This window comes from Leptopilina heterotoma, unplaced genomic scaffold (genome assembly GCF_015476425.1).
Source record: "Leptopilina heterotoma isolate Lh14 unplaced genomic scaffold, ASM1547642v1 Lhet_281, whole genome shotgun sequence".
Taxonomy (NCBI): domain Eukaryota; kingdom Metazoa; phylum Arthropoda; class Insecta; order Hymenoptera; family Figitidae; genus Leptopilina; species Leptopilina heterotoma.
Window position 1 is genome coordinate 1,181,406 of NW_025110988.1, and position 24,864 is coordinate 1,206,269.

The 24,864-nt window shown below is 21.8% G+C and overlaps 1 protein-coding gene across 1 annotated transcript; it reads left to right on the forward strand.

Annotated features, from left to right (window-relative positions):
* Positions 1-17,196: 17,196 nt before the first annotated feature.
* On the forward strand, positions 17,197-24,289 carry LOC122504152 (trypsin-1-like). The gene is made up of 7 exons (XM_043615083.1): positions 17,197-17,354; positions 19,816-20,315; positions 20,384-20,478; positions 22,169-22,337; positions 22,518-22,628; positions 22,741-22,890; positions 23,991-24,289. The coding sequence occupies exons 1-7, from the start codon at positions 17,297-17,299 to the stop codon at positions 24,243-24,245; spliced, it is 1,338 nt and encodes a 445-aa protein (XP_043471018.1). The 5' UTR covers positions 17,197-17,296; the 3' UTR covers positions 24,246-24,289.
* The last annotated feature ends 575 nt before the right edge of the window (positions 24,290-24,864 follow it).

The following is a 24,864-nucleotide window of genomic DNA, read 5'->3' on the forward strand; positions in this document are numbered from 1 at the left end:
AAATAAAAAATATTCCGAGAGGTTTCATAACAGTCAATGAAGGAAATATATGAGATACTTTTGTCAGTTTTACGATGGAACTCACTATCAATTGTTCTCATTTCATCTCGTGACCCTAACCTTGTCTATATCGCCCACAAGGTTTATTATATACCACCATCGTCGAAACCTTGAGGCAGTCTACTTGATTCTTACGTTTCATAATACAAAAAGGTGTGACTGATATATATATAGGGTTTTCTACCATGAATAGAGACTTCTCGATTAGACACGTAACGTAATAATACTATAATCTCTTAGTACTTTTTTCTTCATTTATTTATTTTCACCTTTTTTTCATGCCCTACTAATTACATTCCATAGCAATAAACATCAATATGGGTCTCTCTCTCTCTCTCTCTCTCTCTCTCTCTCTCTCTAAATATTTTTTTTACTTCACCTGAGATAAGATTCTCTTTTAATCTCTTATCATTTTGTATATAGAGAATTCAAACATTTAACTTTTATCAGTTTTATTATTTTTCAATTCTTTTTATTGTTTAGTAACTATTAATTATAATTTATCAATATTTTGAAACAAAATTTTTAATATAATAATTTTTCAAAACTACACAATTTGTAAAAATAAATTTTATAAGAAATAAGATATAATTTATAATAAATAATATACTTCTATATTTTTTAGTATTTTTTTCTAATAATAAAAAATTTTTTTAATAAAACATTTTTCAAATAAAATTGATGCAGAACTGTAATTTTTAAATTTTAACTCTTCTGCACTATATTATAGTTTTAATTTAATACAAAAATGTCTATTAATATACATAAATTTATAGTAAATAGTAAATAAAAGAAGTAGTAAATTAATAGTAAGAGTTAAATTTTAAATTTATTCTTTTTTTATTAATAGTAAAAATAAACTTTAGTCAGACAAAATGTTTTGAATTTTTGTGTCAGTAGTAAAAGTAATTTATGGTTAGACTTCAAATTTTCTTGTCAAATTCCAAATTTCTTTAGTGTAACGAAAAATATTTTTCTACGAAAAATACTAAAGAAATTTGGAATTTTTCGTCTGACTGAAACTGGTTTTCACTACTTGTTATTTTTTAAAATTTGTGCCTGACTGTTAAACACTTCTTCCACTGATATAAAAAAACGGATAAAAAAGAAAACTACTGTTAAAGAATTTAACAAATTAGGAAAATTTCTGTCTGACTTAAACCCTTTTTTCTACTTGTACAAAAATTGGGAACAATTTTAGTCCGACTAGAACTGACTATTACTACTTATATTAAAATTCGAAAAACTTTTTGGATAAAATTGTTTTTTACTACTACTTGTAATGGTAGTAATATTGAAAAAATTGAAGTCTGACCATCACTGATTTTTAGTTTTTTACTACTGATATAACAAATTGGGAAAATTTTGTCTGACTAAAATTGGTTTATACTACTGAAAGTAAAACTAACTGTTAATAATAAAAATTTATCTACTATGACTTACTTTTCCAACTGATACAAGATTTGACAAAATTCGGAAAATTTGTGCCTGACTGAAACAGTTTGCTACTACTAACAGAAAAATCAGAAAAAAAATTAGTCTGGCCATAACTGACTTTTACTACTGAAACAAATATTAGTAAAAATTTAACTGACTAAAATTGTTTTATATTACTAATAGTAAGAGTAAAATAAGAATACAGTACTACTAATATTAATAGTCGAGAAATAGTCATGGAAATTTAAAGTCTGACTATAACTTACTCTTACTACTCATACAAAAATTCGAAATCTTTTGTCTGACTAAAGTTTATTTCTACAATTAAAACAAAATCAAGTAAATTTAAAATCTGACTATAGGTTTACTTCTACTACTAATATAACAATTGATAAATTTCTGTCAGATTAAAGTTGTCTTTTACTACTAGTAGAACAATAAAAATTTTTTAAATGGGAAATTCGGTCTGAATAAAATGGTTTTTTTACTACTAACAGAAAAATATATAAAATTTAAAATTGAAAAATTCCCTCTGATTAAAATTCTTTTTTTCTACTAATAGTAATAGTAAAAAAATTTGATGTCCGTGCATGACTGAATTTTACTACTAATACAAAAAATTGTAAAATTCTGTCTTGATAAAATTGTCGTTTACTACTAATAGCGCAAATAATAAAATTTAAAGTAGTGAAATTTAGTATGACTGAATTTTTTTTTATTACTAATACAACAATGAAGTAATAATAATGTAGAAAATTTAAATTTCGACTATTTTACTGCTACATAAAAATTTTTTAAATTTCGAGAAATTTTTATCTGTCTGAAAACTACTTACACAAAAATAAAAAAATATTTTTTCGACATGATGTGACTTTTACAACTGCTACAGGAATTGGAAAAATTCTGTCTGATTACAGTATTATTTTACTATTAATAAATAGAATAATAAATATTTTAAGTGGGAAAATTTTTTTGACTGAAATTATTTTTGACTACTAATACAATAAGAGAGAAAATGTAAAGTCGAAAAATCCAATCTGACTAAAATTACTACTAATAGAGAAATGAAAAAAGTTTATCTCGCCATAATTAATTTTTCCTAGTAATACAAAAATTGGAAAAATTGTTTTATACTGCCTACTAATAGTAATAATAGTGAAGAAAATTTAAAGTCCAACCGTCTCACTACGACTTTAAAATTTTTTAAAATGTTGAAAATTTCTGTCTAACTTAAGTCTCCTGACACAAAAATTCGGAAAAAATTATCTGACTAAAGTTACTACTAATTCCTACAAACAAAAGAATAAAATAAACTTACTACTAATATAAACTTTTACTATTGATACAAAAATTCGGAAAATTCTGTCTGGGTAAAATTGTCTTTCACTACTAATGGAAGAGAAGAAAAATTTAAAGTGGAAAAACTTTGTCTGTATAAAATTACTATTTACTACTAATAGAAAATTTAGTTGAAAATGTTCAAAATAATTTTTTTAAATAGTACTATGATAATAACTATAATTTACAGAAAAAATTTAAATTAAAAAAGAATAGTAATTATTAAAAATGATATTTTTTACAGTCTAACGAAAGTATTAAAAAAACAATATTTCCGTACACAAACAGAAGAAAAAAAATTGAAAATCCAGTTTTAAAAGTTCATATAATTATATATAAAATTTCTTATAATGCAAGTGAAGCTTTAATTTCGAAAATGAAAGTAGAAACTAATACATTTGCACTATTGCAGGGTGGGAAAAAAAAGAAACTAAGAGATTAGAGGTTGAACGGAATCCTATACATATAGACATTGGATGGTAAGCAAATGTATATAAATGTGTGTTTGTGTATATGTACAAATGTTATATATCGACAAATCCGGAAGCTTGTGTGGATTCACATGAAGATAGCACACACAAGACTTGAACAAGGGTAACCACGTGGGATGGGTAATGGCGGCTCATATCAGTCCTGTACACTCGGTGCGGGCAATGCCGACACGATATCACAATGAGTTACGTCGATGGTCTATACCCCCCCCCCCCCTCACTTGTGTGGTGGTAGCACTTTGCATACACTAGGTATTCGTTCAATTTCAAATGTAGGCAGAATACCATGTCGTTAACACAATCTAAATAACATTCACTTTTAATCCGAAATTAATTCATACACTCGTTTCTTATTTCGCCTAATTATATTCATGGTCCATGAGAAAAAAAATTATCTTTCACAAAGTTATTTTTTCTTCGACCTTTTTTTTTCATTTCTCGGAACATATTTTAATTCGGTTGTCGCAATTTCAGGGATTTTTTAATGTAATATTAGGTTAAAGAGGGGATTTTCATTTCTAAATCAACATTTACTCTTTAAATCAGAATTAGTAGAAAGTTACTAAAAGTTACTAATGAAATTATGAAAAGTCACTCACTAAATAATTTAGTAATTTAATAAGTAAAATTTCACTTACAATTCATATAAAATTTCACTAATTGCTAGTACTTACAATTAGTCAAACTACTTTACTAAAAATCAATAAAACAGTTTCGCTAATTTATTTGGTAAATGAAATGACTAGCAATTAGTGAAGATCAGTAAAATTTTACTAGCAATTAGTATTAATTTTTACTAAAAATTAGTAATATTTTACTACCAATTAGTAATATTACACTAACAATTAGTAAAATTTTACTATAACAATTTACATGGTTGCCACAAAATGATAAATATAAAATTCCAGGCTTTTTCCATGGTTTCCAGGTCAATAGTTATGAAACTCCAGTCAATAATTAAAAATGACAATAATTATCTGAGTCATCAAAATTAATTTAATTCCCAATTCATTAAAAGTAACCACAGCCGATAATCAGCAGAAGATGAAAAATTATTTTTTGATCGATCTTTATCTTTTGTTTACTAACAATTGATAGTCAAATATTTTTTTAAAGGTCACAAACTATTGCTAGAACAATTTCAATTAATATCTGGGTCATCAAAATTAATTTATTTCCCAATTCATAAAAAGTAACCACAGCCGATAATCAGCAGAAGATGAAAAATTATTTTTTGATCGATCTTTATCTTTTGTTTACTAACAATTGATAGTCAAATATTTTTTTAAAGGTCACAAACTATTGCTAGAACAATTTCAATTAATATCTGGGTCATCAAAATTAATTTATTTCCCAATTCATAAAAAGTAACCACAGCCGATAATCAACAGAAGATGAAAAATTATTTTTTGAGCGAACTTTATCTTCTGTTACCTAACAATTGTTAGTCACAAAATTTTTTACTGGTCCTAAACTATTGATAGAACAATTTCGATAATTATCTGAGTCATCAAAATTAATTTAATTCCCAATTCATAAAAAATTTAATTTGTTAAATAAGTAAATGAATCAGAATTTTTAAATTATTCCTTAATTATAATTATCATATATAAAGCTTATAATATATATATTTTTTTTTTAATAAATTTACTTACGAAATATACTCGACAAGAAATATATGTTGTTTGACTCACCTGAAACAAATAGAAAAGAAAAAAATTTATATTAGAATTATTATTTAAAAAATTAAAAACAAATAAAAATTAAATAATTAAATAATAATAATATTAAATTAATGAAAATTGAGTAATTTTATTAAATTGCTTCTATAAATCAATATTAAATAATTTTTGAATTGGTAGAAATTAAATTTTTTTTCAAAAATGAATTATTTTCTAAAATTTTAATTAAGCACTTTTGAAAATTCAATTTTTTTCAATATTTATTATTATCGTAATATATTTTTAAAAACTTCAATTATTTGAATTATTTTTAATGAAATATTTGTAAAAATGGAAACTTTTGAAATTCAATTAAGTTTTCAAGTTTATGAAAATGTATCTTTTCCAAAATGGTAAAATTTAGTTTTCTAGAATTTACTACTTAAAATTTTTTAGCAAAATTAATTATTTTTAACAACTAATTCTGAGAAAGTTCTTCAAATGTTAACAATTATTAAAAATTTAATTAAATTGTGTAAAAAAATTTTAATTACTGGTTAAAAATAAGAGAAAAATGGAAGATTTTATTTTAAAATTCATACTGATTATAAACTTTTTTATGTAAAAAAAAAAAATTCAAGGAAACTTTAACGTTTTCAAAAAATTTTGATAGTTACTAGATGTCAAAAACTTGAATTTTCGTGCATTTCTAGAAATTTCATATATTTCTAGTAAAATATAACGAAATTGTAACAAAATTCTTTAATTTTCCAGATTTTTCTGAATTTTCGGAAATTCTTTACTGAATTGACATTTAATATCTATTCTAATGTTTATTATTTAATTATTCATTAGGTATTATTTATCTTTTATTATTAATTATTTCTCCGCATTCACTACTTTAATTACAAAATAAAAACCATATTTTCTTAAAAAAAAAAATATACATCCTAGTATAGAGAACAAAAAAATTTTGCAAAATTGTTGTCTGTACATATAAGTAGAAATGGAATTTCATCGTCCGACAAGAATATTTTCCAATTTAAATTATATATGATATATTACGTGAATTTTATATTCTTTCGGCAAATTTTTCTAATATAAATTCAAATGTGACCTGAGTTTTAGAATTCAGTATGCGATTTATATCCACTGTCTGACAACAAACAATCCTCTTCTACTTGAAATGTTATTCAAAAAGAAAAAAAAACAAGATATCGTATATTTTTTCCGTTTTCACTTTAAAATATATACCTGACAAGTAAAAACATTTCTAAAAACCTCAAAAAATTTTTATTTTCCTAAAAATTGAAAAAATTTTAAATTATTTAATTAAAATTATTTTAAATTATTTATAATCAACTTTTAACTTTGAATCAAACATAAAATAAATTTTAAACAAAAACAATTTTTCCAATGGTTTTACATGAAGAGTATTTTGAAATTTTAAGCAAATACAGAACAAAAATTATTTAAATATTTATTTTACAAAAATGATGGAAACAAATGAAAATTTTACATTTTAATGAATTTTATTTTTTCATCTTTAAAAATTATCTATAAAATAATTGTATTTTTAAAATTATTTTAGAAATTTACAAAAATTATTCTATTTAAATAATATTCTATTCTCGTAGTTAAATTTTTATAAGAATTACTTAAAAAAAAATTTTATTTAAAATACATTATAATAATCGTGAGTTCCTTTCCGTTAGCAAATTATATGCATTCATTTGTTTGTTTTGAAAATTAAATTTTGTGGGTTAAGTATTAGCATTTTTTTTTTTTAATGTCAAACTTTTTAATGTGAAAAATACTTTACTTATTAAATTGTCTCGACTCTTTGGTAAAAAATCTAAAATTATCAAAAATTCTAAAAAATTCAAAAATCCGAATTTCTTAAAATTCAACATTTTTTCTTCTCTTTTATGGGATTTAGCTTTATTATTTTTGTGCTTTTTGAAAATACTTTACTTATTTAATAGTCTAGACTCTTTGGTAAAAAATCTAAAATTATCAAAAATTCGAAAAATTTCAAAAAGCCGATTTTCTTAAAATTCAACATTTTTTCTTCTCTTTTATAGGATTAAACTTCATTATTTTTGTGCTTTTGGAAAATACTTTACTTATTTAATAGTCTCGACTCTTTGGTAAAAAATCCAAAATTATCAAAAATTCGAAAAAATTCAAAAAACCGATTTTCTTAAAATTGAACATTTTTTCTTCTCTTTCATAGGATTTAGCTTCATTATTTTTGTGCTTTTGGAAAATACTTTACTTATTTAATAGTCTCGAATCTTTGGTAAAAAATCTAAAATTATCAAAAATTCGAAAAAATTCAAAAATCCGATTTTCTTAAAATTCAACATTTTTTCTTCTCTTTTATGGGATTAAGCTTCATTATTTTTGTGCTTTTGGAAAATACTTTACTTATTTAATAGTCTCGACTCTTTGGTAAAAAATCTAAAATTATCAAAAATTCGAAAAAACTCTAAATACCGAATTTCTTAAAATTCAACATTTTTTCTTCTCTTTTATGGGATTTAGCTTTATTATTTTTGTGCTTTTTGAAAATACTTTACTTATTAAATTGTCTCGACTCTTTGGTAAAAAATCTAAAATTATCGAAAATTATCAAAAATTCAAAAATCCGATTTTCTTAAAATTCAACATTTTTTCCTCTCTTTTATGGGATTTAGCTTCATTATTTTTGTGCTTTTGGAAAATACTTTACTTATTTAATAGTCTCGACTCTTTGGTAAAAAATCTAAAATTATCAAAAATTCGAAAAAACTCTAAAAACCGAATTTCTTAAAATTCAACATTTTTTCTTCTCTTTTATGGGATTTAGCTTTATTATTTTTGTGCTTTTTGAAAATACTTTACTTATTTAATAGTCTAGACTCTTTGGTAAAAAATCTAAAATTATCAAAAATTCGAAAAATTTCAAAAAGCCGATTTTCTTAAAATTCAACATTTTTTCTTCTCTTTTATAGGATTAAACTTCATTATTTTTGTGCTTTTGGAAAATACTTTACTTATTTAATAGTCTCGACTCTTTGGTAAAAAATCCAAAATTATCAAAAATTCGAAAAAATTTAAAAAACCGATTTTCTTAAAATTGAACATTTTTTCTTCTCTTTCATAGGATTTAGCTTCATTATTTTTGTGCTTTTGGAAAATACTTTACTTATTTAATAGTCTCGAATCTTTGGTAAAAAATCTAAAATTATCAAAAATTCGAAAAAATTCAAAAATCCGATTTTCTTAAAATTCAACATTTTTTCTTCTCTTTTATGGGATTAAGCTTCATTATTTTTGTGCTTTTGGAAAATACTTTACTTATTTAATAGTCTCGACTCTTTGGTAAAAAATCTAAAATTATCAAAAATTCGAAAAAACTCTAAATACCGAATTTCTTAAAATTCAACATTTTTTCTTCTCTTTTATGGGATTTAGCTTTATTATTTTTGTGCTTTTTGAAAATACTTTACTTATTAAATTGTCTCGACTCTTTGGTAAAAAATCTAAAATTATCGAAAATTATCAAAAATTCAAAAATCCGATTTTCTTAAAATTCAACATTTTTTCCTCTCTTTTATGGGATTTAGCTTCATTATTTTTGTGCTTTTGGAAAATACTTTACTTATTTAATAGTCTCGACTCTTTGGTAGAAAATCTAAAATTATCAAAAATTCGAAAAATTTAAAAAATCCGTTTTTCTTAAAATTCAACATTTTATCCTCTCTTTTATGGGATTTAGCTTCATTATTTTTGTGCTTTAGGAAAATACTTTACTTATTAAATTGTCTCGACTCTTTAATAAAAAATTTAAATTATCAAAAATTAGAAAAAATTCAAAAATTCGATTTTCTAAAAATTTAACATTTTTTCTTCTCTTTTATGGGATTAAGCTTCATTATTTTTGTGCTTTTGGAAAATACTTTACTTATTTAATAGTCTCGACTGTTTGGTAAAAAATCTAAAATTATCAAAAATTCGAAAAAATTCAAAAAGCCGATTTTCTTAAAATTCAACATTTTTTCTTCTCTTTTATAGGATTAAACTTCATTATTTTTGTGCTTTTGGAAAATACTTTACTTATTTAATAGTCTCGACTCTTTGGTAAAAAATCCAAAATTATCAAAAATTCGAAAAAATTCAAAAAACCGATTTTCTTAAAATTGAACATTTTTTCTTCTCTTTTATAAAATTTAGCTTCATTATTCTTGTGCTTTTGGAAAATACTTTACTTATTTAATAGTCTCGACTCTTTGGTAAAAAATCTAAAATTATCAAAAATTCGAAAAATTTCAAAAATCCGATATTCTTAAAATTAAACATTTTTTCTTCTCTTTTATGGAATTAAGCTTCATTACTTTTGTGCTTTTGGAAAATACTTTACTTATTTAATAGTCTCGACTCTTTGGTAAAAAATCTAAAATTATCAAAAATTCGAAAAAACTCAAAAAACCGAATTTCTTAAAATTCAACATTTTTTCTTCTCTTTTATGGGATTTAGCTTTATTATTTTTGTGCTTTTGAAAAATACCTTACTTATTAAATTGTCTCGACTCTTTGGTAAAAAATCTAAAATTATCAAAAATTCGAAAAAATTCAAAAATCCGAATTTCTTAAAATTCAACATTTTTTCTTCTCTTTTATGGGATTTAGCTTCATTATTTTTGTGCTTTTGGAAAATACTTTACTTATTAAATTGTCTCGACTCTTTGGTAAAAAATCTAAAATTATCGAAAATTATCAAAAATTCAAAAATCCGAATTACTTCAAATTCAACATTTTTTCTTCTCTTTTATGGGATTTAGCTTCATTATTTTTGTGCTTTTGGAAAATACTTTACTTATTTAATAGTCTCGAATCATTAATAAAAAATCTAAAATTATCAAAAATTCGAAAAATTTCAAAAATCCGATATTCTTAAAATTAAACATTTTTTCTTCTCTTTTATGGAATTAAGCTTCATTACTTTTGTGCTTTTGGAAAATACTTTACTTATTTAATAGTCTCGACTCTTTGGTAAAAAATCTAAAATTATCAAAAATCCGAAAAAATTCAAAAATACGATTTTCTTAAAATTCAAAATTTTTTTTTCTCTTTTATGGGATTTAGCTTCATTATTTTTGTGCTTATGAAAAATACTGTACTTATTTAATAGTCTCGAATCATTGGTAAAAAATCTAAAATTATCAAAAATTCGAAAAATTTCAAAAATCCGATTTTCTTAAAATTAAACATTTTTTCTTCTTTTTTATGGAATTAAGCTTCATTATTTTTGTGCTTTTGGAAAATACTTTACTTATTTAATAGTCTCGACTCTTTGGTAAAAAATCTAAAATTATCAAAAATCCGAAAAAATTCAAAAATCCGATTTTCTTAAAATTCAAAATTTTTTCTTCTCTTTTATGGGATTTAGCTTTATTATTTTTGTGCTTTTGGAAAATACTTTACTTATTAAATTGTCTCGACTCTTTGGTAAAAAATCTAAAATTATCGAAAATTATCAAAAATTCAAAAATCCGAATTACTTCAAATTCAACATTTTTTCTTCTCTTTTATGGGATTTAGCTTCATTATTTTTGTGCTTTTGGAAAATACTTTACTTATTTAATAGTCTCGAATCATTAATAAAAAATCTAAAATTATCAAAAATTCGAAAAATTTCAAAAATCCGATATTCTTAAAATTAAACATTTTTTCTTCTCTTTTATGGAATTAAGCTTCATTACTTTTGTGCTTTTGGAAAATACTTTACTTATTTAATAGTCTCGACTCTTTGGTAAAAAATCTAAAATTATCAAAAATCCGAAAAAATTCAAAAATACGATTTTCTTAAAATTCAAAATTTTTTTTTCTCTTTTATGGGATTTAGCTTCATTATTTTTGTGCTTATGAAAAATACTGTACTTATTTAATAGTCTCGAATCATTGGTAAAAAATCTAAAATTATCAAAAATTCGAAAAATTTCAAAAATCCGATTTTCTTAAAATTAAACATTTTTTCTTCTTTTTTATGGAATTAAGCTTCATTATTTTTGTGCTTTTGGAAAATACTTTACTTATTTAATAGTCTCGACTCTTTGGTAAAAAATCTAAAATTATCAAAAATCCGAAAAAATTCAAAAATCCGATTTTCTTAAAATTCAAAATTTTTTCTTCTCTTTTATGGGATTTAGCTTTATTATTTTTGTGCTTTTGGAAAATACTTTACTTATTAAATTGTCTCGACTCTTTGGTAAAAAATCTAAAATTATCGAAAATTATCAAAAATTCAAAAATCCGAATTACTTCAAATTCAACATTTTTTCTTCTCTTTTATGGGATTTAGCTTCATTATTTTTGTGCTTTTGGAAAATACTTTACTTATTTAATAGTCTCGAATCATTAATAAAAAATCTAAAATTATCAAAAATTCGAAAAATTTCAAAAATCCGATATTCTTAAAATTAAACATTTTTTCTTCTCTTTTATGGAATTAAGCTTCATTACTTTTGTGCTTTTGGAAAATACTTTACTTATTTAATAGTCTCGACTCTTTGGTAAAAAATCTAAAATTATCAAAAATCCGAAAAAATTCAAAAATACGATTTTTTTAAAATTCAAAATTTTTTTTTCTCTTTTATGGGATTTAGCTTCATTATTTTTGTGCTTTTAGAAAATACTTTACTTATTAAATTGTCTCGACTCTTTGGTAAAAAATCTAATATTATCGAAAATTATCAAAAATTCGAAAAATTTCAAAAATCCGTTTTTCTTAAAATTCAACATTTTTTCCTCTCTTTTATGGGATTTAGCTTCATTATTTTTGTGCTTTTGGAAAATACTTTACTTATTAAATTGTCTCGACTCTTTGGTAAAAAATCAAAAATTATTAAAAATTATCAAAAATCCGAAAAATCGAATAGCTTAAAATTCAACATTTTTTTTTGTCTTTTATGCCATTTACCTTTATTATTATTTGAATTTTTATTCAAGAGAAAAAATGGAAAACTGAAAAAATTTAGAAACTTTTAAAAATTCCAGGCCTTTTCCATGATTTCCTTGATTTCCAGAAGCCTTTTAAAAATTCCATACCATTTTCATGATTTTGCAGATTCTGTAGGAACCCTGCTTTTGTCTGACTTTCTTCTAAATTATCGAATTCAGTGATTTCTGTGGTGAATTTGGTTAAGTTGTAAAATGATTAATTTCTATTTGAATTCGTTTTTTTTTTTTTTTGAATGTAGAAAATCTGATGTTAATTTAATTCTTTTTTCGTTATGCACGGCAAAAAATATTTAGCTGGATGAACTACAGATTTCACTTTAGTAGCGAAATTTTTCAGTGCTTCAATTAATACTTTCGTTATTCTAGAGAAACTTATCGCTATTTCAAGTAAAACTTTTTTCATTGTGTAATAATTATTATTTCTTTGAAAAGTATTTAATTTAAAATGGCTTTATAAAATAAGCAATGCAAAAGATGACCCAGATACTAATTGTAATTGTTCTAGCCATAGTTTAAGTCTAGTAATGTAAATTGTATTTAAATTGAGACCATTGAGTGAAATTATTTAAATTTTAGTTAGTTAAATCTCTTTGTTAGGTTATAATAATTATTTCTTTAAAATTTTTTAAATTGTTTAAAATAAGCAGCCCCATACAACATTCCCGCGCGCTTGCGCGCGGATAGTTTGGCTAGTTTTAGAAAATAATTGAATATTTTTATAACAGAAATTTTAGGAATTAATTAAATTTTAAAAGGTTTTTAAATTAAATTCCTTGACAATTTAAGGTCATGTTATTCAGTGGTCACGTGTTCCCATAGTAAAGTATATGGAGCACGTGACCACTGAATAACATGACCTTAAGGGAATCAAAAGTATAAAAACATTTAAATTTTTATTTTGAAAAATTATTAACTACATTACATTTCTTTAAAAATTCTTAAAGTTTTTTAATAAATTTATTCAAAAGTTCTAAAAGAAAAAATAATTTAATTTTAGAAGAATTACCTTGCAATTTTTAGAAATAATTAAATTTCAAAAGTTTATTCATTGAAATTATATTAAATTTTAATTCCTTTGGAAAAATAAATAAGAATAAGTTTTTAAATTTTTGTTTAATAGAAAGTATTGAAGTTATGAATAATTTAATTCAGAATTTCTGAAAAATTGTTGTATGAAAAAATGTAATCACATTTTTTTTTTAAATAATTGTATTTCCGAAAATAATTTTGAAAAATTGAAACTTTTGTCGAATTTCATTCAAATAAATTTTATATTTTAATATGAATTTTATTTGTTTACTTTTGAAAATTATTTTGAAATATAATCGTATTTTTGATGAATTATAATTAACAACGGAAAAGAATATTTTTGCGCGCGTATAGTTTTGCTAGTCATAAAATAATGGTTAATAAATATTAATATTACAATAATATCTAAAATAATTTTTGTATTTCATTTAAAAAGTATAATATTTTCTCAGTGAACTGAAATTTTAATTTCAAGAATCATTCCCCACGAAAAAAAAAATGATTCAACTATTAGTGTTGAGCACGTGTTGCTCGAAATCTATTTCTAGGAAAGCAATCAAGTCAATTAAATCATTGGCCAGCGAGGAAAATGTGTAAAAGAAAGATGGAGCATTGGACACCTCAATGATCAGAGAGTAACATAAATTGTGAGCTTAAGTGGCCTCTGTAATCATTCATTATATTTATACGGTGCACACACGTTCAAGGTAATAACTACTATCCTCCCGACATAATTACACCCCAAGATGGATATATTTACGAGTAAAGAATATAACAAGTATGTTCCTCTTTTCTTTCGACATCTGTGGAATGACCCAAGGATCCTTTCAGAGATGAGAGAGAGAGAGAAAAAAAAAAAAAGAAAAGAAAAAAAAGTTGAGTCTTTGGACTTGCACGGAATGCGGGTATATGCGGCGTTCATTTCCATCATTTCGCATTACGCGGCGCGCACTCACCCGCCAATTGTCTTTATATCCGTCTCTTGAGAAAGTAGCCATTTCGACCACATAAGAAGCTGCGATAACCGATTTAACCAAACGCCTCTGTTATTACCGTCGAAAATCTCATTATCACGGGTTATTGCGCCATGTGCATTTCATTTCTCTTACGGAATGGATTCTTTTTTCCCTCCATTATATATATATATATATATTTTTACGGATTTAATAAGCGACAACGTTCAAAAAAAAGATGTACTCAATTTTCGACGACACTGTATTTTTAATATTATTTCTCGTTTCTTGTATGTACCTTGTTCTCATTATTTCAATGCGATTATTGAACATTATTTTTTTGAGAATGATTATCATGCACTCGTTTGTAACAAATGGCGTGAATTTTCTGCTTTCGCTGCTAATTTCGACTGTGTTAATTTTTATTATTAATTTTCTTTAGATATTTTTTACTTATTTATTTCTTATTTTGTATTTTCAAAAATAAACGGGACAAACACTGTCATTCCTTTTTTTATTTATTTTATTTAATAATAATAGTGCCCGTAAATGAATAAATAAATAAATAATAAATTAATTATTAATTATTATTATTAATTAACTATAATAATCGTCTTATTCTTTTTTCTTTCTTTCATTCTGTCCACACCTGAAGTTAGTTTTTGTGTATTCTTTTGTTTTTTTTTCTTTAAAAAAAATTTGTTTTGACAAATCGAAAATATGCAGGTATTTTTTCTCAATTCATAATAAAATAATATTAGAAATTAAAAAATTTTTGGAAAAAAAAACCATTACATATTCCCGTTTCATAATATTATTGTAGAAAATTTTCAATTTTCATAAGGGAATAATTTACATTATTTCAATTTCTTAATTACAATTGTTTTAATAAATTTCAAAGTTTTTTAAAAATAAAATAAAAAAATGTTTATAAATTCTGTTTCTGTCAATTACAAATTTTAATTGAAAATGAAAATTTTTGAATTTTTAGAAAATAAAGGAAAAAATTCTACTCAAAAAAAAAATGTTCTGTTACATTTATTTACAAATTTCTTCAATTGCAAAATTATTCAAAAACATCAATAACTTCTTTTTTAAATAAATATTTAATTATTATTATTGTTCCACAAGAATTAAGACATTCAAAAATTCCAAATTCAAATCTTCTTGAAATTTAAAAAAAAAAATTTCTTTAAATAATTGAATTCTTTTTGGAAAATTTTATTAAAAATAATTTAAATGAGAAAAATTTTTGAAAATAATTGAAATTAGGAAAAGAATTTTATTTTCAATTTTAAAAGTAATTGAACTTTGGGGAAGAATATTGTTATTTACAAAGATAATTGGGATTTTGACGAGAATTTTTTTTAATAAAAAAAATTGATGTATGAATAATTAATTATTAATTACTATTTATTAAATGAATTGTTAATGCTTTTAAAGAATTTCTTTATGTTTTTGAAAATAATGGAGTTCTTTCAATAATTTTAATTAAAAATTGTGAAAGTAATTTTAATTTTATGAAGAATTTCTTTCATGGATTAAAATAATCGTGTTTGTTAATAATTGTAATTAAGCATTTTATTATTGAATTTTATTAAAACTTCTTAATTTTTTTGAGAAATTTTATTAAAATTGTATTTAAAAAAAATATAATTGAATTCTCGAGAAAAATTTCATTATTTATGAAAATAATTAAATTTTTCCAATGAATTTCTTTATATTTTTGAAAATAATGGAGTTCTTTAAATAATTTTAATTGAAAGTTTTGAAAGTAATTGAATTTTTGTAAAAAATTTGATTCAAGTTTTTTAAATAATCATGTTTGTTAATAATTGTATTTAAACAGTTAATTATTGAATTTTATTAGAATTTTTTCGAAATCATTGTATTTTTCCCAGAATTTTATTACAATTCATTAATAAAATAATTGAATTCTTTCGGAGAATTGATACTATTATAAAGGTTTTGACACTATAATTGAATTTTTTCGAGAAATTTCTTTAATTTTATAAAAATAATCGATAAGCTTCGAATTTTAATATTAAAATTGATTGAAAATTAATTTAAAATTAATTTAAAATCATTAAATTCTTAAGAATAATTTTATTAAAAAAATACAAAAAAAATTGAATTCCTTAGAAGATTTTTTTCAATATTTTTGAATTTTTTCGAGAAATTTTATTAAAATTGTAAGATTTTCTTTATGTTTTTGAAAATAATTGAATTTTAAGAAGAGCTTCTTTCAACTTTTTAAAATAATCTTGTCTGTTAATATAATTGTAATTAAAAATTTGCTTATTGAATTTCATTAATTTTTTTTTGTAAATAATTCATGCGAAGAAATAGTCTATATCTTTTTTTCTAATTATTATTAAAACAAATTTAATTTCCATGGAAATTTCCTAAAAAAATTTGCAGAATAATTGAACTTTTTAGAAAAATAATAATAATTAAATATTTTCTTCTTTATTATCTTTGAGAAAATAAAATATTAAAGTGAACATTCTAATAAAATAAAATTGTAACCTACTTGAAAAAAAATTCACAATACTTTATCACAAATTCTTTAATTTCCGGTCGACAAAAAAAATATTAATGATGTGACTGTAAAATTTTATCACCTTGCTCTACTATTACAGACACACTTATCTTATGTCTACATTTGCAAATGAAGACTTTTGAGTTTTCTTCAAAATTCTTCATTGTTAGTATCATTTCAATTTTCTTTCGAGACGTAAACCAATTTCTAACAGTTTATAAATATAAACTCTGTGAGTAATGTAATATAAACTTTAAATGTTTAAATAATTAATTAATTTTTCAAATAGATTTTTATTTTCAAAAATAAAACATAATTATTCACATACAAATTGTTTAAATGTAAATAAATTTTCATTCATTCTTGTTATGTAAATTCATAATAATAAATATGAAAAAATAATTCGAAAATAAAAAATAATTAATAATAATAAAAATAATAATGTACAAAAATACTAATAATAATAATGATAATATAAAAATATTGTGATTGTAAAAAAGTGTAATGGATTTTTTTTTGGCATCGCAATTTATCTGCAGATGGCAATTAACGATAACTTTTAGAATTAATAATTCTTAGAAAATCTATAGATTATCGAAAAAAATTGTGGAATTTCGATTACAATTAATGAAAGATAATTGATAAGGTTGTGTGATAAATATTCAAACGCAAACTGATAACATACCATTCTCGTAGAAAGTTTATGTTTAAACGGTTGAATAGAAGAACAAAAGCATTAAAAAAAAAATTTAAGTGCAATTAAATAAAATCCAAAAAACTATGAGTAAAATTTTTTTTATTTCTCTCGTGTGTTATTTTGTGTTAATTTTAGTTCAAGGTGAGTGTTTTCGAGTTTCGTAATCTTTTCTCCTTCAGTGATAACGTATACGTGAAATTTCGTAAGGGACTTATTAATAATTAATTTATTAATATATCAGTTTATTAATTTTATTAATAATTAATAATAATTAATTTATACTCAGTTTTCTCCTTTTTCTTAATTTACTAAAAATTACTGCTTTATAGAGTCTGCCTTGCAGACAATTTTGCCTATAATTATCATAATTATGTTTAAAATTCTATTATATGTAAATAATTTTTGTATTATGATGCTAATCACGGTATAATAAATATTTAATTCTGCTAATCGTCATGTCCTTGCTTCTGATTATATAAACATAATAAAAAATAGATTATTATATTCTAAAATAACTATAATTAGGTAATTCAATATTTTTTTTTTTTTTTTTTTTTTAATAATTTAATAAAAAAAAATAATTAATTAATAATTTAATAATTAGGTAAATAATTTGAGTTATGATTTCTGTGATAACTACAATGTGATTTTACAATTCCTCGTGACTCACTAAAATCACAATTATAATTAATCATATCAGAATCATAATTTACTTTGAGATTATATTTAACTACGTAACAGTTCATTCGAATAATAATATTAAATATTGTTATAATTAATTATTTTAATAATATTTATTTTTATTATAATATTAATATTATTTTTTTTATAACTGTAGGAAAGTGATAGTCCCATATATTTTGTTAAATAATTGTTAAATGAATTATAGTTATAATAAAGTAATAGTAATAATATGATTAATAATAATTGCTTGATCGATCAAATAATGATTGATGATTATTAATCATTATTGGATTAATAATAGTTGATAAATAAAAATTTTTTTTTTGAACAATTATTAAAATTTTTATTATTACATACGATTAGCATTTTTTAATTAACTGGGTGCAAAAATTTTGATTTGCAAAAAAATTCTAAGTAAAATTGCATTTCAGTCTTTGTAATAAGTTGTCAAAGTCTACTGGGTACAGGATCGTATCGATCATTCTGTTATTGCGCGAGACAGACCCTTCAATCAAATTTTTATTAGCTTCCAATATTGTATACAAGTGTAACACGAAAAACATTCACTTGATTGACACGTTACCTCAAAAAAAATAAAATAATAATAATAATAATAATAAATTGAAATAAAATAAAAAAATCCAAATGAGTCGAAATAACGGATCAAATATTTTCAAATTATTACTAATAATAATTATTACTAATATAATATTATTAATATTACAATTCATTTTACTTTTATTTTATTCTTTATATTTATTACCACAATTATTATTATTACAATTACAATAATAATTTATTATTATTATTATTATTATTATTATTACGATTTATTTTTTTTATATGTTTCACTACATTTATTATTATTACAATTATTATTGTTTCTACTATTGAAATATTTCCTCTGCTAATTTTATGTCTAATTTTCAAAAGTTTGGAATTTTTTTTCAAAAAAAAGAGAATGAATAAAAAAAAATTGTGACATACGTTTATCGTTGTGTCTGGCCTAATGCTCTATTTTTCATGATTTCATATAAAATCAAGATGATAGGTTGTCAAAAGAAATTCTTGTTGAAAATGTTACATTTTGAGAGATATTATATTAGACATTTTACGGTGTTTCACGATTATTTTATTTTATTGCATTCTGTGTGTAATGAAAATTTATGAAATTTCAAAGACATAACTTCCCATTAGTGACTTTCTGAAATTCTCTATGGGTCTAGAGTCCTGAATATATTATTGTTTTGATTATTATTTGATGTCCGAGGGAATCGAAAATATATTCTTGGATTTTAAATGTTCCACGCTCTCGTTTCACATCAACAATATTTATTTCTATAATAATTTTAAATTATTTTCTATTTTCAATTGTGTTTTGTAGGAAAAAATTTTTTTTTTGTGTAATTTCTTTCATTTGTGTCGAATTTGAATGAATAATAAATTATAAAATATAAATTACTGTAAATGTGAATTATATTTATATATAAATACAAATTATTTATGTTTTATAATATAAATAATAATTAAATTTACATTATAAATATAATTAATAATAAATAAATTAATAAATAATTAATAATTAAATTTATATTACAAATATAATTAATAATAAATTTAATATTATTAATAATTTATAGATTATAAATTGTTTATTTATAAATTGTTTCCAATTTACAAATAATATTTTAAAATGAACAAAATTTTCAAAATTTTGTTAAAAAATAAAATTGTTTTATTTAATATTTTCTTTGACTTATTTTATCAACAAATCATTTTGATTGTATATTGTTTGTTTGATAATACAAATTTTACATATTCACTCTAATACGTAACATTAAAGCGGATATTAAATTTACAGATATATTTTATCAGTACTCGAGATTATCTTTGATTCCTTTTCTTTTCGATATTTCAGCTCAAGAAAATGTTGGAAAAACAATACTTGAAAATAAAGCGCTTTTGGAAAATGAAGTTGGACTGGAGGATAAATTAATTTTCAAAGATAATAGCAATTTGGAAAATAATATAATTTCGAAAAACGAAACTATTTCAGAAAACATAGGAATTATAGAAAGTGGAACAATTTCGAAAAATTTAACGATCCTGGAAATAAATACTGATCCAAAGAATGTAACAACTGAATCAAAAAATATAACGACTGATTCAAAGATTATAACAACTGATTCAAAGAATGTAACGACTGATTCAAACATTTTAACGACTGATTCAAAGATTTTGACGATTGATTCAAATAATGTAACAATTGACTCATTGAATATAACAATTTCCAAAAATGATGAAGTTTTTGATAGTAAAGATGCTTCGAAAAATAAAGAATTAACGAATAATGTAAACAGCCTAGTTGGTCGTATTGTTAATGGAACGGAAGCATATTTGGGACAATTTCCACAGCAGGTAATTAATTTACAAGAAAAATTCTCATAGAACTAATTATATCGAAACTAAAAAAAAATATTTTTTAGGTTTCATTAAGAAGGACAGGCAGTAAGCAGCATTTTTGTGGTGGAAGTATCGTCGGTTTGAAATATATTGTCACAGCAGCACATTGTATGTTTGTGTAAGTTACAAAATTATTAACAAAATTATTAATTTAGGGTCATTTAAGGTAAATGTAAACTTATTAAAAATTTTGACTCTCATTTCCATAAAAATAAACTAAAAATTCAAACAAAAATTTATAATTATTCCTAATTAATGCCATAACAAAAATTGACTTTGATTTTTGAATTTTGTCAACTTAGTTAATAAATAATAAAATGATTTATCCCGAGAATTTGAAATTTTTTTGTACCCCATAACATTTCTCAGGGATGCCACAAAAATTTTATTTTATTTTTCTCTGACATTTCCCTCACTTCCAGACAGAATTTTGACTTTTTCCTGAAACTAAAAAATATTCTGATTCACTCTAAAAATGATTAGAAACTCAAAAAAATGTTCGAAAATTTGCGAATTTCTTTAATTCTAAAATTATTCGAAAACAATTGTTTCTACAATTTCTAACTAAAATTCTTCTTTAAATCAATTATTCTTTAAAATAACGAAAAAATTATATTTACAAAGATTTGAATTTGAAACCTTTTCAAAATTCAATTATTTAAATACAAAAATAAATAATTTATTGAATAATTGAATGTCTCTTAAAATTGAATTTTTATGAAGAATTTTAATAACAACAATTTAAAATAATTAATTTCTTTTAAGGAATTTAGTTAAAATTTTACAAAAATTTATTGAAATAAAGAATTTTATCACAATTTTTAAAAATAATTGAAAACATTTGAAGAATTTTATTAAAATTTTTTAAAATAATTGAATTCATGAGAAGAATATAAATAATTAGTTTATGAAAATAATTGCATTCATGCAAAGAATTTTATAAAATTTTAATTAAATAATTGAAATTTTGCCAAGAATTCTGAAATTTTCGAAAATAATTCTAGAAGAGAATTTTTCAATAATTTGGAAAATAATTTGATTTCTGCAAAGTATTTCATTACTTTCCAAAACAATTGATTTCTTGTGATAAATTTTGATATTTATCAAAATAATTGAATTTTAGAAAAGAATTTTATTAAAATTCCTTAAAATAATTGATTTTATGGGAAAAATTTTGTTGTTTAACAAGATAATTGAATTCTTTTGCAGAATTTACTTAAAAGTTTTTGAAAATAATTCATTTTCTGAGACGAATTAAAAGTTATTTATAAAAATAATTGAATCATTGCAACGAATTTAATTATTTTATTATTAAATAATTGAATGTTTCTCAAACTTGAATTTTTCAATCAAGTTTTAATAAAATTTATAAAAATAATAATTGCATTTTTCGAGGAATTTATTAAAAATTGTACCTATTAAAAAGATTTGAAATTCTGCTATGAAAATAATTGAATTCCTAAATGAAATTTTATTATTTATGATAATAATTGAATGTTTTCGTAGAATTTTATCAAAAATTTTTTTCAATCATTAAATTTTTTAATAATTTTTATGAAAATTGTAAATTTTGAAAATCATTGAATTACGTAAAACTTTTTTGAAAATAATTGAAATTTTGCAAAGAATTTTATTTAAATTTTTGAAAATAATTGAATTTTTGGCAATAGTCCAATAAACTACTGTTTACCCCTACAAATAAATATATTTAATTATAATAATTTTTATTTTGCTTGTCGTTTTTTCGCTCTATTACTTTCTTCAAATTAAATAAAGAAAATTGAATAATAAAAGTATGTTTATTAAAGCGGAGATCATATGGAAATAGCAATACCACCTACGTCTATTACAATCGTAGCTGGAGATGTTCTACTGCAAGGAACTTCAATTACAACTCAAGAGAGAATAGTACAAAAAATAATAAAACACAGATATTTCAATAAAGACACTTTAGAACATGATATTGCACTTTTACAGGTAAATATAAGTTCTTCACTTTTGTATTAAGTATTAACCGATTCCTTCATTTTTAAATATTCCTAAAAATAATTGAAATAATTAAAATTATTTTAAATAAATAATTTTAAATAATTATTTTTATTCAATTAAAAATATTTTTTTTGCTCTACTATTATTTGGTTTACTTTTTCTCTTTAGTTAGAAAAACCACTTGTTGAAAATGATGCTATTCAAGTGGCAAAATTACCCACTGCTCGATCAATACCAGGAACTTTATGCGAAGTGTCAGGATGGGGTGATCCAAGTGAGGTAAATTTTTCTATTATTTAATTATTAATTTACAAAAATATTTAAATTTTAATAGTATTAATATTATTAATTATATTATTATATAATTAAAGGGTAAATTCGTCTTTTTTAGGGTAATCATGTAGTCAGCAATACATTAATGTTTGTAAGATTACCCTTGATCAATCGAACTTTATGTCGTGAATTACTTGTGAATTCATCTACGGTTCCAAATGGAATGATTTGCGCTGGTTATATTCAAGGTGAAAGAGACGCATGTCAGGTAAATTGAAAATTAAATTTTAATTACATTACTTATTTTTCTATTATTTATTCGATTATTTAATTTTTTTCTTTATTGTATTATACTAATAAAAATTATTTGATTTAAATAACCGATTACTTGTCTATTATTTAATAAATATTTACATCAAGTAAATATTTTATTTTTCAAGTAAATAATTTATGTTTAAATCAATAAAATGGTATTTGTACTAATTACTAAAATTATTTATACTAAAATTATTGGTTCAAATACAATTTAATTGACTTAAATAAAAATGATTTGGTTTAAGTAAATATTTATTTTATAATAGACAAGTAATCGGTTATTTGAATCAAATCAATTTTTTTAATTTGTAGTGATAAGTCATCCACTAATTTAAATTAGTAAAAATTTCTACTTCTTTTAGTAACTTTGCTCTAAAACTATAAATATAAGAAATTTTAAAACTAATAAATAAATAAATAGTTAAAACTAGTAACAATAGTAAAATTTTACTGAAAACTAGTGAAAATTGTCTCTAATTTAAATTTTAGTTGGACGAATTTTTACGGATCTAAATTTGAAGGGTAAATTAATCCCAAATTTGAAATAGTTAAAATTAAAAATAATTTTTTGTTAGAAAAATAGAAAATTTTTTGCCTTTGCAATTAGTGATGATTAATATTACAATTATTTTTTATCTTAAAAAATTTCTTTTAGAAAATTTTTCAACTCAGCCATTAAAACCAAACTGTTCTATAAAATTAATTAAAAATTTTAATTAAAAATAAAAAAAATATTTTTGAAAAACATTGATTCAAATTTTTTTCATTTAAATATATTATTATTATTAAATATATAGTAGGTACCTATTAAAAATTTTTTTTATTTACATAAATATTTTCAAATGTCAAATTTAAGTTGTAAATTGAAATTTAAACATAAAATTGAAATTTAAATATAAAATTGAAATTTAAACTTAAATCTTAATTTTAAATTTCAATTCAAATAATTTAATTAAAAATTTGAAAAAACAAAATTAAATTAAAAGTTTGAAAAAATAAAATTCAATTAAAAATTTAAAAAATATAATTACATGAAAAATATAATATTTACAGGGCGATTCGGGTGGTGGAATGGTGTGTAAAAATAGATTGACCGGAATCGTTTCCGGTGGAGAAGGCTGTGCACGTCCAAGAAAACCAGGAATTTACACGGATGTTTATTTCTATCGAAAATGGATAAATAGTGCAATTTTTAATTCAGAATTATCCACAAATTTTCGTTCAAATTCGAGTAATACAATATTTATAAATATATTCTGGCTAGTTGCATCATTAATTTCTGCACTTTTGCTCTCTATGTACTGTTGACTGTCACGAGTTTTTGGTGGATATTATAGAAAAAATGACTACAATATGATTTGGTAGATTTTTTTTACATTACAATTATTTAAATAATAAATTTTTACGATTTTGCTTCCTCATGAGGAAGCTTTGCATTGGTGACGATTTTCAATTTTTCAAAAGAAGATTATATGGACTCATTTTCATCTAGAACATATGTATATTCAATTATGAGCAAATGTCCAGATGTATGTGTGTATGTATGTGTGTGTGTATGTCACAAAAATTGTGTACAAATTATCTCATACAAATTTTGATGGATTGTCCTGAAATTTTGCAGGTTTATTGCAGTCATTAATACCTAAAATCTGACACAAGGATTTTCAAAAATATCCACAATTTTTTTTATACAATTTTTTTTTAAATTCAGAAAAATTTTTTTTTTGTATTTTTTGAAATAATTTTTTTATTTGTTAATATTTTTATTGATTATTCTCAAAATTACATTCCTGACAAGAAAATGAATCGATTGATGTATACAAAGTATATATTTTATCAAAATTTATAAAATTAATAAATATTTTTCTTTTTTACAAAAAATTCAAATTTTGTATTTTTTTCATAATTAATTTAATATTAATATTAA

What these genes read in the sequence shown, in the direction of transcription:
- LOC122504152 (XM_043615083.1), top strand. Translation starts at nt 17,297, where the DNA reads ATGAGTAAAATTTTTTTTATTTCTCTCGTGTGTTATTTTGTGTTAATT. An exon ending in GCAGCACATTGTATGTTTGT is followed by an intron (nt 20,479 to 22,168) that starts GTAAGTTACAAA and finishes TGTTTATTAAAG; the next exon opens with CGGAGATCATATGGAAATAG. An exon ending in GTGAAAGAGACGCATGTCAG is followed by an intron (nt 22,891 to 23,990) that starts GTAAATTGAAAA and finishes TAATATTTACAG; the next exon opens with GGCGATTCGGGTGGTGGAAT.